General features: G+C 49.0%; 1 protein-coding gene across 1 annotated transcript in view; it reads left to right on the top strand.

Annotated features, from left to right (window-relative positions):
• The first annotated feature begins 6897 nt into the window (after window positions 1-6897).
• MED26 (mediator complex subunit 26) overlaps window positions 6898-17834 on the top strand; it is a 39321-nt gene continuing 28384 nt past the window's right edge. The window contains exon 1 of the mRNA XM_030880229.3: window positions 6898-7252. Within this exon, the coding sequence (XP_030736089.1) occupies window positions 7181-7252 (72 nt within the window). The 5' untranslated portion in view covers window positions 6898-7180. The remainder of the gene's footprint in view (window positions 7253-17834) is intronic.

The following is a 17834-nucleotide window of genomic DNA, read 5'->3' as shown; positions in this document are numbered from 1 at the left end:
CTCATCACAGTCTCCTCATTTGGTTTTCGACATCAACCCCTTGGCCTTCGTCTGCTCTTTAGGGAAATGGCTTGTACCTGATTTGGTTCATGTGTTTCCCTGTGAGTCTGGGAACCCCAAGCTCTGGACCATAGTCATCATCCTGCCCCCAATCCAGCCACATGACTTTGGCCAGGTCCTCTGAGGATCCAAGTCACCCAGTTGGAGAATTAGGTGACCAGTGTGACAGACAGAAGTGGAGAAAACCCACTTAGGGATGGTGAGAAATAAGGCTGAACAGGAACATGGGCAACGCATGTGTGTGGCGTGTATCAATGTGTGACATGTGTGGTGTGTGACAAGAGGACCTCGAAAGGCCAAGGACTTAGGCAAGATGAACTAGGAGACTACTAAATTTTTAGAGCAGGGGACAAGAAGATTCAAACCCTGTATCAGAAAGAGCCAATCACGGATAAAAGCTATGACAAATTTATCATTTATCCTGCAGTTCCTTCACTGAACTTCTTATTTTACTTCTATAGACAAATAAACTAAACTAAACTAAAATAAAATAAAAAATTAACTAGAGAATTAGTAGAGTGACTGTTTCTTTGCTTCATGAGAGTAATTGAGAGAACATAAAACTGCAGTAAACAGAAGAATAGCTTCTGATCCAGTCTAACAAATGATTAGATCATTCCAATCGTGATTAGGTTATTTGAGGACTTCAAATACCTTACACACTATTTTAGCAAGATTTTAAAAAAATTTTATAAAATTTTTAAAGGTTACTTCCATTTACAAAATTATTAGCTATATTCCCTGTGTTGTACAATACATCCTTGTAGCCTATCTCACACCCAGTAGTTTGTACCACCCACTCCCTCACCCCTATATTGCCCACACCCCCACTGCTAACCACTAGTTTGTTCTCTATATCTGTGAGTCTTAGCAAGATTTTTGAGGTCTTCTTTTTAAAAAGAAATAAAGCAAAAAGAATAATTTTATGACTACAAACCAAAAAGACAGACAAAATTGATTTTATAATTTCCAAAGTATGTTACCTGATCTGTCTTCTGAAGAATTAAATATAAATTGAAAAGAGATTGATACAAGCATACCTAAAGCTCCTAGAAAAAGACTAGATGGCAGTAGAAAAGTGGAAATAAAAGAGAGATTAGGGCTTCCCTGCTGGCGCAGTGGTTGAGAGTCCACCTGCCGATGCAGGGGACACGGGTTCGTGCCCCGGTCCGGGAAGATCCCACATGCCGTGGAGCGGCTGGGCCCGTGAGCCATGGCTGCTGAGCCTGCGCGTGCGGAGGCTGTGCTCCACAACAGGAGAGGCCGTGACAGTGAGAGGCCCACGTACTGCAAAAAAAAAAAAAAATAGAGATTAATCTTTTATTTCCTTCGTGTGTGTGTCTGTGTGTGTGTTAAAATTATGTGTACTGTGTTGTTTTTATATATGATTATCCTTTACGCTGTACTGAAGGTTAGCATAATAAAGAAGATAATTAAAGCTTAAAAAAAAAAAGAGCTGCCTGGATGTGTGCGTTCAGTAGATGAGAGAGAGAAATGGTCAGCAGGCAAGAAGATTGGGGCGGAGGAGGGAACACAAGAGACACAGGGGTGCCAGAGCTGAGCAGTGGTAAAGACCAGAGAGCAAGGTTTGGAATCAGAAAGATCCAGCCTGGAATCCCAGCTGCATCGTTGTGGGCTAAGTGGCTGTGGGCAAGTCTCCTCATTCTTCAGCCTCAGGCTCCTCCCTGTGTGTCATTTGAGGATTGCAGTAGCAACTATGTGTCCGCTAGCACTGTGTAACAAGTGACCCCAATACTAAGTGGCTTAAAACATCTATATTTAGTTACAGTTCAGTGGGCAGGAAATTGGACCAGCCCGGTGAGGCTGTCTCTGAGCTCCAAGGAGGCTTGTCGACTCATGTATCTTGGCGCCTCAGCCCGGGTGGCCCAGCTGATGGGGTTAGACATGTGGGGCACAGCATTCTGTGTCTCCTGGTTCCTTATTCTCCATGGAGGCCCCAGGCCACTCCCTCTTGCCACGTGCCCCTCCAGTACGGTCACCAGATTCTGACATGGTAGCTTGGTGCTCTCAGGACTGCGAAGGCAGATGGACACTGCCAGGCTACTGCCTCCTCTTGTTTTTAACAGTTTTATTGAGATGTAATTCACATACAGGTCACCTATTGAAATTGGATGATTCAGTGGTTTTTGGTATATTTACAGAGGCAACCATCACTACAGTCTAATTCCAGAACATTTTTATGACTCCAAAAAGAAACCCCGCACCCATTAGCAACCACTGCAAATTCTCTCCCAGCCCTGGCAACCATCAATCTACTTTCTGTCTCTATGGATTTGCCTATTCTGGACATTTCATATAAATGGGAGCATACAAGATGTGGTCTTTTGTGTCTGCCTTCCTTCATTCAGCATGATGTTTTCAAGGTTCATCCACATTGTGGCATGTGTTGGCACTTCACTCCCTTTTATGGTTGAGTAATATTCCAGTGTATAGATGTACACTTCGTTTATCCAATCACCAGTTGATGGGTTTTTGGCCTTTGCACGTTGCACCTATTAAGGATAGAGCTGCTATGGACATTTACCTGTACAAGTCTGTGTCAGTGTATGTTTTCAGTTTTCTTGGGGTGATTCGCAGGAGTGGAATTGCTGAGCTGTGTGGTAACTGCCAGGCCTTCTTAGGGGTTCACTCTGGATCCGGCAGAGTGTGGCTTCTACCGCATCCTCTAGGCCAAAGTGAGTTGCAGACCCCAGACAGAGTCAAGGGGAGGAGCTGATGCAAGCGTCTGACTGTCCAGAGGGCTTCGTCAGGGCCCTCATGTGAAGCCCTCAGTGGAACTTGACACATAATAGGTACTCAATATTACTCCCAGTCGTTATTCTCTTGATTACTAAAAATTATACAAAATTGGGGCTGTAGGGAAAACACAAACTGTTAGGACTTAGATTGACAACCATCAGTCAGCCTGATAGCAAACCCATCTTCAGGATTTTGGAGATTATGATTATACTTCAAATTAGCAGTACCTCAGTCAGAAGGTGAGAATTAGAGGCTACTAGAGGTCAGAATAACACCAGCACTGGACGAGATCATCAGGAGGCATCACATACTCGTTGTAGAAAATGTGGAACTTCAGGCAAAAGTGTCAGAATAAAAATCACCTGTCAGAGATAAATGTTTTGGTTTCTTCCACTATTTTTTTCTATGAATTATGTGCATAAGTATATATATTTTAATGCAACTAAAATTAAGATTGTAAGATATATAGTTTATATGTTGCATTTTAGCATTTAATATTGGGAGCATTTTCCTGTATTATTCAATGCTGGTTTATAATGGCTAGGTTATCTAGCTAGCCAGCTCTATATTCTTTTATTTATTTTTGAAGTTTAATCTATAGTGACATACAGCTTGGTGTATTTCTATATGTTGCCTACATAAGACAAGACCACCACCCAAATGGAATTACAGAATCCCATGGTTCCTCCTAGTCCGTAACCATCTCATTTTCATGAACTGACTCCCAGTTTATTTATATACCCCTCGATTACTGGACACATAGGTAGCTTCCAGTCTTTTGCCCTTAGAAATGATGCTGCTGTGATCTTCCTTGTACAGACACATTTGTCTGCATCTGATTGCTTCCTCCAGATACATTTCTAGAAATTGTGAAATGCCGAGTCAGAGGGTGTCAATGTATGGAAACGCTCTCCGTTGAAATGCTGCCTCCATGTCAGTCATTTTTCTCTGTACTCCAGAATTCCCCTCTTTGTGCTTCTGCAACACTTTGCTTGGACAGTACAACTATGGTATTGTATTAATGAGCCCCTAACTTGTTTTCAGGTCTTGGCTTCAAAACTAGCTCCCCAGGAGCAGGCTTTGTGCATGTTTGTATCCCCACACTTGGAGACATGATAAAAATTGAGTTCTCTCACCTATCTTTGAAACCCTTCCTAAAAGCAGTGACATATCAGGGGCTATTCAGAACCAGTTGAAACTGGCTTCACTTTGGAACAGGACTTGCTGCAAAGCCACGCAGAACTCTGAAACCCATCTCTAGGTGCTTCTGAGATCATTGATGTGGCTGAAGGAGTTAATACGCAAGAGTGTTTTTTAAAAATTCCCACCAGACTGTTAAACTCAGAGCAAACATATGGGTCCAAGTCGGGTGGTGGGTTTGCACACATTTTCCTATTAATCATTGGAGTCTTCACATACCTTATTGGGATAAGTCCAGTAACAACTTCTCCTTTAAGTTGCCCAACTCCAGGGGTTTATGTGTCTAAAGGGGCACAGCTGCTTTTCACTTCAGGTGTGTCTGCCCAGGTATGCCTGCTGTTGCTCCTCGCCACCACCTGCTGTCACTGTTGAACACTGGTCCGCTGCAGGTGTGGGAGCTGGCCTGCTCATGGCCTCCTATTGTGATGCTGTTGCTTGTCCGGATAGGAGGAGGAGTCCGCTCCCAACCTGCCAAGCTTGGCTGAGGATGCTGGGCACTTCCCGTGGCAAGAGCAAGTCAGGGGGTCAGAGCCACTTCCTCTCCCTTCCTCTTTGGGGGCCACCTTGCTAAGAGGTGAGGCATTCCAAGCACAAAAGATCTTGTCCTCTCAGGACAGTGGGGCTGGTGCTATCTAAATAATTTTAGGGACATATTTCCAGGGAAGAACCATTATAGCAAGAGGATTTACTTCGAGCCCCAACTTTGCCATTTCAAGTATCTCTTCCTCAAAGCAAAAAGTCTGCTAGGTGAACTGCATTATCTACCCTGGACCTAAGAGAACTGCTAACATTTTCAAGACTCCCATTTAGTGGCTATCTGATTTAATCTTTATAAGCACCCTTTGTATATACGTTAAATGTGGAATAATACTACATATACTATATACAGAATCTGTGTGTGCCCATGTGCATCCTCATGTGTATTTATATCTAATGAAGTACTTCATTTATTAAATATTTATTGAGCCCCCACTGTGTGCCAGATCTGTGGAACTGAACTGCATAAGTACGTCTGGGTGTGTGTATACAGCTGCCATGTGTTTGGATGAGACATTCATTCACTTATTTCACATATATTTAATAAGCACTCCTCTATCTACTGGGGACACGGAATCAGTGCCCTTGTGGAGCTCACAGTCATCTTAATGTTTCTTCTTAGTTTAGAAAGAGTAGGTAAATGGAGTGCTTTCCAGATCTTTCTTAAGTAACCTGACCCATGGGAAACAAATTGCTTGTTTCTAAGTAACCCTTGATTTAAAAAATAATATATTGTATATCTGAGTCAGAAATTAAAAAGGGAGGCAGGACAGGAATATCCTTGGGGGAGTGCTTGTTTATTTTCCTTGTCTGAAGTGAGATAAAGAATATCTCCAAGTGGGCTGGTTTCCAACCGGGACCGTGTACACAAAGCACCTCATTCTAGGAGGGAGAGTGAGTAAATAAGAGAAGTCTTTTGCCGGTATTTATTAACTCCTACAAGTGTGATGTAAAACTTCACACGTGCAGAAGCAGGCAACCACAACCACGTGCGGAAGCCGCCGTTTTTGCAAATAAAAATGCTTCCCAGAAGCATGACAAATGCAAGACTAACAGGTGTAGCACAGATCCAAGGCGCACATGTGGTTCTCATCAGCTGCCTCTGTTTTAAATCTAGGCCTTCCTGTAACAACGAAAAAAGTTATTTCTTCCGAGGCTGCGGCTAATAATCCACTCAGCCTGCCTTTCTACCCCTTCGCATAACTGTATATTTAACAGAGCTTCCAGAGAGAGAGGAGACAGCAATGAAAGAAGGCAGTGAGGGGGCGGGGGGGAAGCCCTTAGACTTGACATTTAACAATTCTGGGTTTGACCTATAACTCTGGGTGACCTTGGGCCTCAGTTTCCTCCTTTATAAAGGAGGTTCAGAGAATGAGGGCTTCAATTTTCCAGCATCTCCACGCAAAGCAGGGTAGAAGGGTCTTTTAAACGAGTGATTCTCAACAGGGGTCGGTTCTGCCAACCAGGGGACCTCTGGCAGTGACAAGAGACATTTTTGGTCGTCCCCAGCGGGGAAAGGGTGCTACTGGCATCTAGTGGGTAGAAACCAGGGATGCTGCTGAACATCCTGCAATGCACAGGACAGGCCCTGCAACAACAGTGATCCGGCCCCAAATGTTACTGGTGCCCAGGTTGAGAAACCCTGGCGTGGACACAGGTTTGCAACGTTGGTGTCAGCTCATGGTTTGGGGCTTTCCCAGCTTGGGGTAGCGGCTCCTCCGTGAGGCACTTTGCAGTCTCATGCTTTGGGGATCCTGGCCCTCGGCGCTGCCGACCCCGGGTTCGCATCCACGACCTCTGGAGGGGCGGGGGCGGCAGCGTTCCTCGGCTCCTCAGTTGACCCGCGCACGGAATTACAACGTGGACGTCTGCCTACTGACCCCCAGGAACGCAGATAAGAGAGGCTGAGGAGGACCCCCGGGCTCAGAAAACTTGGCAGCTCCTCCCACCTGCGACTCCCGTCACCTCCGTCAGAATGGGGAAAGCTTTTCTGCCCTAGGAGGGGTCCTTCCGCTGTCCTCTCCGCCCCGCTGCCCTCAGGCGGCCACCCACAGCGCCCGGGTTCAAGGACTCGGCGCGTATCGACCGTTTCCGTCGGAAACCTCGGCCCCCGCCCAGCTTGGGTGGGGGCGGGGCCTCCAGGCGGTGGCCGTTGCCCTGCCCAACCGCCTCCCAACGTCACCTTTGACCGGGAGGGAACAATGCGCCTGCGCGCGCATGCGTAAGAAACGAGGGGGCGTGACCCGCGTGTGGCCCCGCCCAAGTTTGGCGTCTCAGACCGCCCCATCTCCCAACCTCCTCAGTGTGGTGCCGACGCTGCGTGCGGCGCGGGTTACCCAGAGTGCTCCGCGCGGGGGCTGCTCACTGGAGTTTGGTTCTCGAAGCGGCGGCAGCAGCGGCGACGGCTCCGGCGGCTCCTCCTCCTCCTCTGGTGGCGGCGGCGCCCCGGGCCTGAGCCCCGGCCCCGGCTCCCCTCTCCGCCACCCCGCGCGCCCCCACTTCCCCCGGTGCCGCGGGGAACATGAGGCTCCGCTCCCGGAGGCCGGCGAGTGAGTGACCCCCGTCCGCCGCCTCAGCCCGCCCGCCCGCTGGCCCGGCCGCTCCCCCCCGCCTCGCCCAGGCAATGACAGCGGCTCCGCCGTCTCCGCAGCAGATCAGGGACCGGCTGCTGCAGGCCATCGACCCCCAGAGCAACGTAAGTGTTCACCGCACGGGCTGAGGTGGAGGCCGCGTGGGCCCGGGACCCTCCCCCTCCATAGTGCCCCTCCCCCGCAGGGCTCCGGGGGACCCACCGGCCACCCACCTGCCCCCGAGGGCCGCTGCCATCCCGGCCTCTCGCCCCCCCGGCCCGGGCCGGGGGCTGGTCGGGCAGCCCGGCGGCGCTCGGTACGTGAGGCCGAGGCTTTCGTGCGGCCTGGGCGGAGGGAGCAGATGGGAGCTGAGATCAGAGCTTTTTCTCCTCTCCCGCTCCAGCTCTACGACCCTTGCTGCTCCTGACGGAGCTCCCCCGCCTCGCCCTTCCCGGGGGACCCGCGACCCCCGGGAAGCCCTCCCGGCGCGGGGGAGGGGAGGGGGGAAGGCTGTGGAGCAACTGGTGTCCGGGGTATGACTCGGGGAAGCCGGTGCCGGCGGTGTCTTGGTCTTCTGGGTGATCAGGGAAGTCCTCTTTCTCTTTCCTCCCGTCTGGAAGCACCTTCCTGGCTTCGGAGGGAACCCCCCTGGCCTGCTTTGCACCTAGCCAGCTGCCCAGGGCACTCGGAGAGTCCCTTTTGGTTCTGAGAGTGGACATGCCTTTGCCGGGTCTCTCTTGGGGTCCCTGCCGACGGAAGATGATCTTGTGGAGAGTGGGATTCTTTCTGTTACCTTTCTGGGCCTAAGTACTCATTACGTCTCAGACCAAGCCAGAGCCCTGCTTTTTGGTAGTGAATTAAAGGTGATTGTTTGCTCTCCCATTCCACCCAGAGCCCTCCGTCGGCTGTCTACGCCCTACCTGGGGTCCTAGCCTGTTGGTTTGTGACCTAGGCCATCAGGGTTAACCCCAGGGTGTCGCTTTCTCAGGTGCTCCTCCACGGAGGCTACTGTTTGTGGAGGGATCTCCCCTGCCCCCCTCCGTGTGTGTAGGGAAAGACTCATCGTGTTCTCATATTTTTTATGAGTGGTTTACGGCCATAGGGGTCATTTCCCCCTGTGGCAGGAGCAGTGGAGCAATGGGAAGATGTAGTAGCATCCAGGTATGAAGTGAGCCCCTGCATTTCCTGGGAGACCAAGAAGTGGCCATTGAAACCACTTTTTAATGTGCTGGGGATGGAAGAAATAAACCATCTTGGGCTTGGCTAGGTAACTTAGGTTTCTGTCACTATGGGGGCTTTTGCTTTTCCTTTACATGAGTTTGGCTGATTACTTTTAGCAGTAGGCTTTAGCCTAGCATTTTGGGAATAATTCATGTTGGATTGTACAATTCTGGCAGAAATAGTTATTTTTGTAAGACTCTGATTTCTGTATCATAAGTAATTCTGTCATTCCTGGTCTTCAGACCCCATTAAGATAGATTTGGTGGTAATTGTCTTTAAGAAATATTGTATACATTTTTGTTATGACTTTGGGGGTGGAGTAGGCACAAGCTATATAAAAACCTTGCAGAATTTTTGCAGAAACGGGTGCTGCAGCAATTCCCAAGACTGAAATATTAGAGGATAAAACAAGTGACTTGAAATATATAGCCTTGGTGACTTTTGCATCAGTCAGAGTGTAATTTCTTGAATTCCATGTGCTTGTTTGCCTTCCGGAGAGTCTGAAAGGTTGCTGAGATATTAGCACTGATCCTTAACGCCACCTTGGAAAGCTTTGGGATCAGGAGGCGCTTTAACGGGCAGTCACCATGTTGTAGATTAGGTGGGGCAGTGACCTCAGGGGTTCCAGTGTTGTGTAAGGCCCTAATCTAAAGGGTTCCTAGGAGTACAGGAGGAAGAGAGGCCAAGCCCACGGTTGTGTGACATGTCATGGAATGCACATTTCACGTGGCTTATTTGGGTGGACTCTTGTGATAGGTGTGTGTAGAGTCCTACTAATATAAGTGTGGTGGATGAAATTGGGAAATTGTCTCTGAATATGAGTGGGGAGAAAGTGCCACCTTTAAATGCTGCTGTTGTCAGTGACATCCCTGAGTATTGTTATAAGCCGTTTGACAGGCGTGTGGCTTGGAGCAAACCCCATATAGAAACTCAGAGCTGTGGAGGGATAGGTTGCTGGCAGAGATGGTGTGACCTTATTTCTGCAGTTTCTCTTGATTGACCTGGGCTCAGGTGAGAGCTAGGTGGCTCCAACCAGGCGGTGCCAGCACACAGCTGTTCTTCTCTTCTGGCTTGCTCAAGTAGGAACTCCACTTCTGTATAGTTAGTTGACACATATTTAAGGTGCTCCTGGAAAATAAAAATGGGGACAGTGTTGAAGAGCCAACACTAAAATTAAACCTCTTCTGAGAGAAGCGACAGAGAATTGTGTCATGTAATGCTTACCTTTATGGGCATGCAAGTATGCTAACAAACTTAGCTTTTGCTGGAAAACTCAATGTCAGGCAGCTGACCTAATATCCACAGGTATCTGAAAACTTAGGGAAATAACAAAGTAACACTTTCTGACCATCTCCCTGACAAAGGAGTTCTTAAGAGGAAAGTTGTTTCTTTGCTCTATATTCTAGCCTCTGGAGTATTTGAATATCTATAGCATCAGGCTCTGCGTTAATAATTTCTCTCAACTCAGTAATAAAGTAAATTCTGTACATTCCTTTTCAAAAAGCAACTAACGGTTTTTCAGAACAGTCGAAGCCTTACTCTTCTTGTGTATGGCAGCCCAGAGCGTTGAAAATCTTTCTTAAGTGCACTCTGCCTTTGTTCCATCTTAATCTTGTTTTGTTATGGATAAAGTTGAGGACTGTCTTACTCCTGCCCAGAAATCAGAGTCAGTCCACCCAAGCATAATCTCATCAGCAAATGATTAGTTTCCCGTTTGTATCGGACACTCATTGTTTCTCCAGAGTTCGGGCTTTGTCTTCTCTGTCTAGAGCAGAAGCCTTAGGTGTACTTTCTAAGTGCTGGTTAAACTGACTGAACCCTAGACTCCTTCTTGGGCTGTCCAGCAGGAAACCTCAGGAACTACTTTTCTTCTTCACTGTTCTGCAGACTTCAGGTGCCAAGGGGAGGTGAACAAGGGGCCTATGCAGAGAGAGACACGGGAAGGATAATTTTCCCACCTAGGAATTTGAAGGTTAAGATACCACTTAGCTTCACTGGACTGCAGGTTCCTCATCTGCAAAGTGGGATTGGGAACTGGTGTATTTGCCCCAAAAGCTCCTTCCAGATACAGGTTCAGATTCTGGAAGGTGCAGCAGAGGCTAACATGAATTGTTGTTCTAGAAGTTTCTTCATTTAATGCACGGTACATTGTGTGAATTTTCTGAATAACAGACACCAACACACTTCTACAGAGATGTATGCTTTACCTGACTTTGTGCAGCAGAGTATCCTGCTTTCTCCCAACAGCCTATAAAGGGAGGTGGAGTGAGTAGCCAGTCTCCCCTTTCTGCAGGTGCAGAAGCAGACATCATGACAGTACTGTTTAGTGAGTGTCTCCCATGGCCAGGAGAGGACAAGATGCCTTTGTTTCCTACTGACTTAATGTGAGGTGACTGCCCTAAAGTTAGGGAGGGACTTAGCCAAAGTCATTAAGCGATAGTGCTTCCAACGTTAAACGCCACCATACTGCTCTCAAACATGGAGAGGCAGCTTCAGAAGAGGCCAAGAAGGCAGCGTCCTTGAGCTGGTAAGAAAAGATGTGGGAGTCTCTTCTCTCCCACACAAGTTTATATGAGATGACAACTTGGGTTCGATTTACCTGTGATAGATCTTACAGGTTGATGACATTAGACAGCCTGTCCCGGAAACATCTTAAGGTTTCTGTCAGGGACACAGAATCCTGGGCCAGACCACACTGTGGTGTGGCAACTGCTAGCTGATGTGGAACTTTTCATGAGTCTTGTGTTCCAGCTTCCTTTTCTGCTTCAAGATTACAGCACTTTTGATGTTAATTTAAAATGCCATTGATCCTGCAGAAAAGAGGAATCTTATAAGTTCTAAAATGGAAGACTATTAGTTCTGATTCTCATTAGTATATTAGAAGATATGAAATCTAAGCATGTGGACTCTTCCTGATCACACTGGTTGCCCACATTCAGTAACCTTCCTGTCTTTGCTCTTTTACGTCGTGGCCAGGACGTGTGAGGACAGCAGTGTGGCATTTTATGACTTTGGGAAGTAGGCAGGTAACAGTGTTGGTTGTGAAGCAGGTGTAAGACCTTGTTGTGATTCACTCTCTCCCTCAGAAGAAGGTGGACTTTACATTCGGTCTTCATGGAGGTCCTCAGAGGAGGCTCTTGTCAGGGTATGTTGTCCTGGCTGGAGGTCACAGAGGCCTAGGAGGACAGTCCAAGATCAGCTTATGGGAAGGGGTTTTTGTCCTGATACAGATATAAACAGGCACCATGGTCACCCGGGCTCATGATGCAGCTTCGTGTGGTAGGACATGCCCTCAGGGGTGCCAAGCGTGGAGTTAGGTGAAGGAGGAGAGCTGTATTTACTTTGCCTCAGTTTTGGTGTCCATGTGAGTGTCTTCTCAGACGGAGTTCTGGTTCATCCAGAACTGATTTAACCCAGCCCAACCTCTAGGTGACTGCCTCAGGGGGTCTCCTGCCCTCCCCCCCCCCCCCACTGTAAACCACCTTCTGGAAGCTGGGGGCTGTGTCTCTCAGTAGAAGTTGTGCTTTTCCTTTTTATTCCTGGTGGTGGCTCTGGCCTGAGTCCGCCTGGTCCCTGTGGGGCCCACTAGCTGGTTGTCAGATTGGGTGACTGAGTTTGTGGCTCAGTGGCCGGCTGCGTAGGCAGCGCATTTTCAGTCCAGCCTTGTGAGTGCCCATGCTCAGAGCCCCTTCTCAAACTGCTCCTTTTCACTCTCCAGGCACATGAGTAGCGCTGAACAAGTATTGACACAGGGATTCCATGAACTGGAGAGCATTTCCTGAATAAGGAGGGCCAACCAATATTCCGCATGCTGTGTTTAAAAGTACTCCCTGAATGAATTCCAGGTCTTGGGAGGCAGTACGCTTACATTTCTTTCTTTCTTTCTTTTTTTTTTTTTTTTTTTTTGTGGTACGCGGGCCTCTCACTGTTGTGGCCTCTCCCGTTGCGGAGCGCAGGCTCAGCGGCCATGGCTCACGGGCCTAGCTGCTCCGCGGCATGTGGGATCTTCCCGGACCGGGGCACGAACCCGTGTCCCCTGCATCATCAGGCGGGCTCTCAACCACTGCGCCTACAGGGAAGCCCTACACTTACATTTCAATCACCAACTGATGCACACTGTTTATGGAGAAATATGGTAAAACTGGAAAAGGTGGCTCAGCAGTTGAATAAACATTTCTAGCAAGCATTTATGGTGCTGGATATGGAGAGTGCAGACCTGGGGGTGCCCAGCTGCAACCCTCCAGGGACCTGGAGCAGGCATAGAGCGTGCACACGGATAGTCTGGGGTGCGGCAGCCTTACAGGGCTACAGCTCTTAGATCCAAGTGGAACAGTTCATGTGTCTTATTCGAAGATAGTTCAGAATTCTTAAGAGCATGAAATGGCTTTCTAGAATCATCATTTTTTTCCATCATTTGAGTTTTCAGAAGGAAAAGGAAGTCAGTTCTTGGTTTGTCTCTGACCTGAGGGGAATGGAGAGTTTGGAGGAGTTGGTAGCAAATCCTTGAACAGTTTGCCCTCTCAGCAATGGGATGGGAAGGGGGCAGGTGTCAGGCTCTGTGAAGGGCCTGGGGCTCGTTTCCAGTACTGGAGTTAGGTAGGCTCTGTGTGGCTTCCGGAGGCAAACCTAGGACTTGGAAGGCAGGAGTTCCTGGGAGGTAGGTGCTGTTGCACTCAGGGGAGCTCTTGATTATCGTCAGAGCTGGCTCAAGAGTCCAGGGCCACCATGCCAGGTGGGCGTGCAGACAGGACTGGGCCCTCTATCTGGGCCCTCAGATTCTTGACCTGTGAGTTCCTGGAGGTTCTGTGATTGTATATGGAGGCTGCTAAAAAGAAGAGTCGTGTCAGGTGATGTGCCACTTCCAGGCAGGTGGGGTTAAAAGCCTTCCAGTGCTCCTGGGACTGCAACAGAGTTTCCTGGATTCATCCATTGGAGGCTGTAAAATGAAGAGCTGCTGTTTACTGAGCACTTACTATATGCCAGGTATTGTGTAGAGTGCTTTGCATCCTTGGTGGTTCTCTGAACCACTCTTGCAAGTGGATGCTCCATCTTCATTTTAGGGGAGAGCAGAGGTTAAGTGATCTGTCCAGTGTCACAGAGGTGGATATGGGAAAGCTCTGGGCCCAAACCCGGTGCTGGTTGGCTCAGAAGCCGATGGGCTTAACAACAGTGTCCCACCTCCTGCATAAGCAGTGCCCAGCATGAAAGTTGAACTCCAGTGCATCTTCTGAGGTTAACCTTAAATGTGAAGTGTTTTTAAACGTTAAGTTTTGCATTTCTATTTCCTTCCCACATCCTACCACCTTTCCCCCCTTAAAATCTTCTAGCCTAGTGGGTCCTAACCTTTTTGGGTGTTAGGGTCCATTTTTATGATCAGAAACATTCAGGAACTTCCACATAATGGCAGGTGTACTTTGAGTAGCTGTTTTCTTGTTTTTGTTTTTGGAGAAAACTCAAGGACAGAAGCTACTCCTAATCCAGTAATGTTTTGAAATGAAGTTATAGCTTGTTGTCAGAACAGCATCTACTTAAACCTGGAAGCCGACTTTACTTGTATGTGTGTGACACCTAGGATCGAACCCTTTGTACTGCCTCTGGTTGGGGCCTCCTGTTGTCCCTACTGCTCTCCCTTTTCCAGAAACCTTTCCTGCTTTAATCAAAGACAGTCTCCTTCTGGCACTGTACCTAACTTAAAAATCCTACATTCCTGCTGAGTATAGGTCTTGTTGAACACGTTTTCTATGGGATTGCAAGCTCCTTGCTGGCAGAGCATGAGTTACTCCCCAGGTATCCAGAACTTCTTCAGCAAGTGGGTGCTCAGATGCTTGTTGATCTTCCGTGAAAAGGGCTGGTCTTCAGAATTGGCTGTCAGCGCTTACTGAGCAGGTATGAGGTGCCAGCACTTTTCACCTTTAATCTGTACAGCAACCCAGGGAGGCAGGTACCAGTGCAGAAACTGAGGCTCAGTGGACACACAGCTAGAAGGGATGACACTAGGGTTGGAACCTACCCACCCAGTCCTTAGCCACCTGCTGCTGCCTCCCATGTCACTCGAGAGAGGGCAGTGGATTACAAGGCAGACATTCCACTCTCCTGCCTGGATTTGGATCCTTATGCTGGATTCATCTGTGCAACGTTTTTATGCTTGTCCCAGAGGAAAGTTGTACCTGAAATACTTTCTGCTTTCTCTTGAACTGGCTGAGGATAAGGTGTGAAGTGTTTTTTCCTTTTTGTTTCTTGGCTGGCATTTTTCACCCCTGACAGAGAAGGTGGCTCTTGATCTTAGATTCCCTGGCTGTCTGTGATCCCTGGAGACACTGTTCAAATGCTACCTTGGGATCCTGTGTCCTTTTTTGGTCATGTGACAAATCAAACCCTTCCTGGACACCCCCCTCTCCCGAGTTTCATTCGTCAAGGGCCAAAAAATGGGTGATGCTTTCTCCAGGCCACACCCTGTGGTGGGTCAGCCTCATGGCTGCTGTGGAGACTCTAGTCACTTGTCCACTGTGTGCACAAAGTGATTTTGTAGGTGGCTGGCCTTGGCTCTGTGATGGGGGGTTCTGTGGTGCAAACATCAGCAGTCAGGTGAGTTACTGACGGAGAACTCAGCTGCACGTGACCGTGGCTCACACCGAGAGGCCATTGGTGGCCTGGCAGCCCTCCTCCAGGTGCCGGTGGCCCCGCTGTCCTGCTTGTACCTTCAGCTCCTTCCCTTACCCACAGTCCGGTCAGATTTGGCTCCGCATGGCACCTGGCCCCCCAAGCTGGCTGCAGCTCTGCTTGCACACACCTGGGGGCTGGTTCTCCTTGTCCCCTCGATGCCTTACTTGGATATTCCTGCCTCCCCTATTCCACCTTAGCTCTCTTGACCCCTCTTTCCATCAGGTCCCTGGCCTAGCTTGGGTTGGATCGTGGGGTGGTGGCCACGTCCGCTTTCCCCTGGGTGATCCCCAAGATAGCTACCTGTGTCCTCCTTCTTGAAGCCAGTTCTCCTGAAAGCCACTTCCAGTAAACACTTCCCAACTTTTTTTTACCCCTTGGTGCACCTTGCATCTGTGCCAGGCAAATAGTTGTCAAGCTAGCTTTTTAGAGCTGCGAGGGTGGGGGGGGGGGTGAATGACACTGACGTGTAGGTATATAAACTAGGAAGAGTTTACCCTTTCTGCTCATTGTTTCACATTGTTTCCTTCAAGTGTTCAGTTAGATAGTTGCAGGCAGAGCACCTTTACTAATTCTTTTAACCCCTTTTCTCCAGAGGGAGGGTGGCACTGCACTCATGACAGGAGCTTAAACGCAGAGGGGCTCATTGGCTTGTGTTACTTAAAGGCCCAGAAATGGGTCTCTTCTCAGGTGACGACCTGGCTTTACTCCCTCTCTCTGTTTTGCTTTTTGTTGTGTTGCCTTTGCATAGTGGATGTCTTCTCCCCAACCCCTGCAGCTTTGGGATTCACCCTCACTGACCATTATCCAGGGGCAGAAAGAGAAGTCACGTCTTACCCAGAAGGCCCAGCAGACATTTCCCGGTGCCTTCTCTGGACTTTGATTGAAATAGGCTGTGTTCGTTGGTTCACCCCTGAATCTTGGCATGGTGTTAGTTCCATCCAGACTGACCCAGAGTGGAGGGGGTGCCCCCAAGAAACATTAGGTCCTGTTAATGGGAGAATGGGATGGGGAGTGGGCTGGCGGTGATCCCTGAGTGAGTGCTGGTTTAGTCACCTCTTTGATATGATAGCGCCTTCAAATAGTTGGGCGCCTTCAAATAGGTGGGTGTCATGCTAGGCCTGGGAGACTTGGGTCCAGATGACAGAATGGATGTAACTGAAATATGAGGTCTGGCGTAAGCAACGGGATTGTTTGGATGGCGTCAGATCACAGCCAGGGTTCTAAGTACCCACTCCTGATTGAACTGCAGACTCTGATTTGCCTGTAGTCTCACTTGGGTACCTTGTCTTAGTGCAGGTGCTAGGTTGCAGCTTCTGACCCTGTCCTGGGCTAAGGAGCCCTTTAGGAGTCCAGGAGAGCCTCACCATAGCACTGCTGATTCTCCTGTCCCCATCACCTTTCCTGATGCTGCAGTAACTGCCTGGATGAGCCTGGGTAGAAGGAGACCGTGCCTGTGACCCAGGCAGGAGCCGAGTTCTCCAGACTTCTGTTCTCTCGGGCTCAGAGGTATGGCTGATTACTCGGAGGTCTGGTCCGAGCTGATTGTCTTGCCCATTTCCTCTTGTCTGTACCCCCCATCCCGTCGTCGTCATTGTTGTCCTCCCCCCGCACCCCCCCACCCCCCCGCTTACCAGAAACTGGTACCTGCATTTCTTTCCCTTAGGTTAACTGAAATGCATTGGGTCAGGTGATCTTTCGTGTCCCTCCATTTTTCCCTTCCAATCTGAGGGGCTCTAGGCAAGCACCCGAAATTGGTGATGTCTGCTCCCCCTTTGCTGGATGCTGGCAGCCTGGCAGTGGCAGATGGGGGCCACATGTTACATTTTAGGCGTGTCTGGGAGCGAGGAGGTTTGTGAATGGTTATTTCACTTTCACTTCTATTTTAAAGGAGCTTCTTATTCTTAAGCATTTAAAGTTCTCCCTTTGAAGGTTGGTCAACAGGCCAAAGCTTCCACTGAGTGCAGGAGCCTCACTTCTCACCAAAGGGCAAAAGTATCACCCTCCCAGGTGTTGTGAGCTCATCCTGCATTCGCTTGTAACCTTTCTCCTCTCACCACTGAGTCAAAATACTGTTTGGGATTGAAATTGGAGTGGGAGAACTGAGAGGGAAACTGTTCTTTTTTTTTGTCCTCAGCATTGTGTGTGTCTGTATGGCTTGTGGACAGACTTCTTCCACATGGCGGGAAATGTAGCAGCTCTGGGATTTGAACTCTTGAAAGCTAGGACATAATCAAAAATGGATTCACTGACTTGCTTCCAGTTTGAAAACTCCTGGAGAATCACTCCAGCTTGGCTTGGGGGTGGGGTGAAGGGGGCTTTGTAAGAAAATGGCAGTGCCCTCAAGAAGTCAGGGAGGAGCTTGCAGAAGGAGCAGGGTCTGTTGTGCAGACAGAAGCTGTAGGTGTCCCTAGACTGCTGTAGCCCTCCCATGTGGCAGGACAAAAACAGTGAGGTCTGGGGCGGGTAGGTGGGGACTGTCAGGGTTTCTGGTGAACCTGCTTATCAGCCCCACTCAGAGTTAGGGGAGCAGGAACCTGCGTGTTGCCCTGGGGATGATGCTCCTGTGTCAACCATACAGTGGGCATGGTTTTCTGTACTGTTGGTGGTGGGCTCCCTCAAGTTGGGGAAATAGGAAGTGGCATCATCTGCTTTGTAAGATGAGCCAACAACGTTGTGCATGAGGATGCCCTTATGCTTGTCACTCCAGGCTGTCTTTCTGGATCATCATGCTGTCCTCAGTGGCCTGCCTCAGGGTCAGTGCTGAATGCATCTCCTTGGGAACGAAGCAAGCCTGAGGCCTAACACTGAGCGGTTCCCATTGTC

This window comes from Globicephala melas, chromosome 3 (assembly GCF_963455315.2).
Source record: "Globicephala melas chromosome 3, mGloMel1.2, whole genome shotgun sequence".
NCBI classification, from domain to species: domain Eukaryota; kingdom Metazoa; phylum Chordata; class Mammalia; order Artiodactyla; family Delphinidae; genus Globicephala; species Globicephala melas.
Note: the sequence above shows the minus strand (reverse complement) of the source record. Positions and strands in the feature narration are given on the sequence as shown.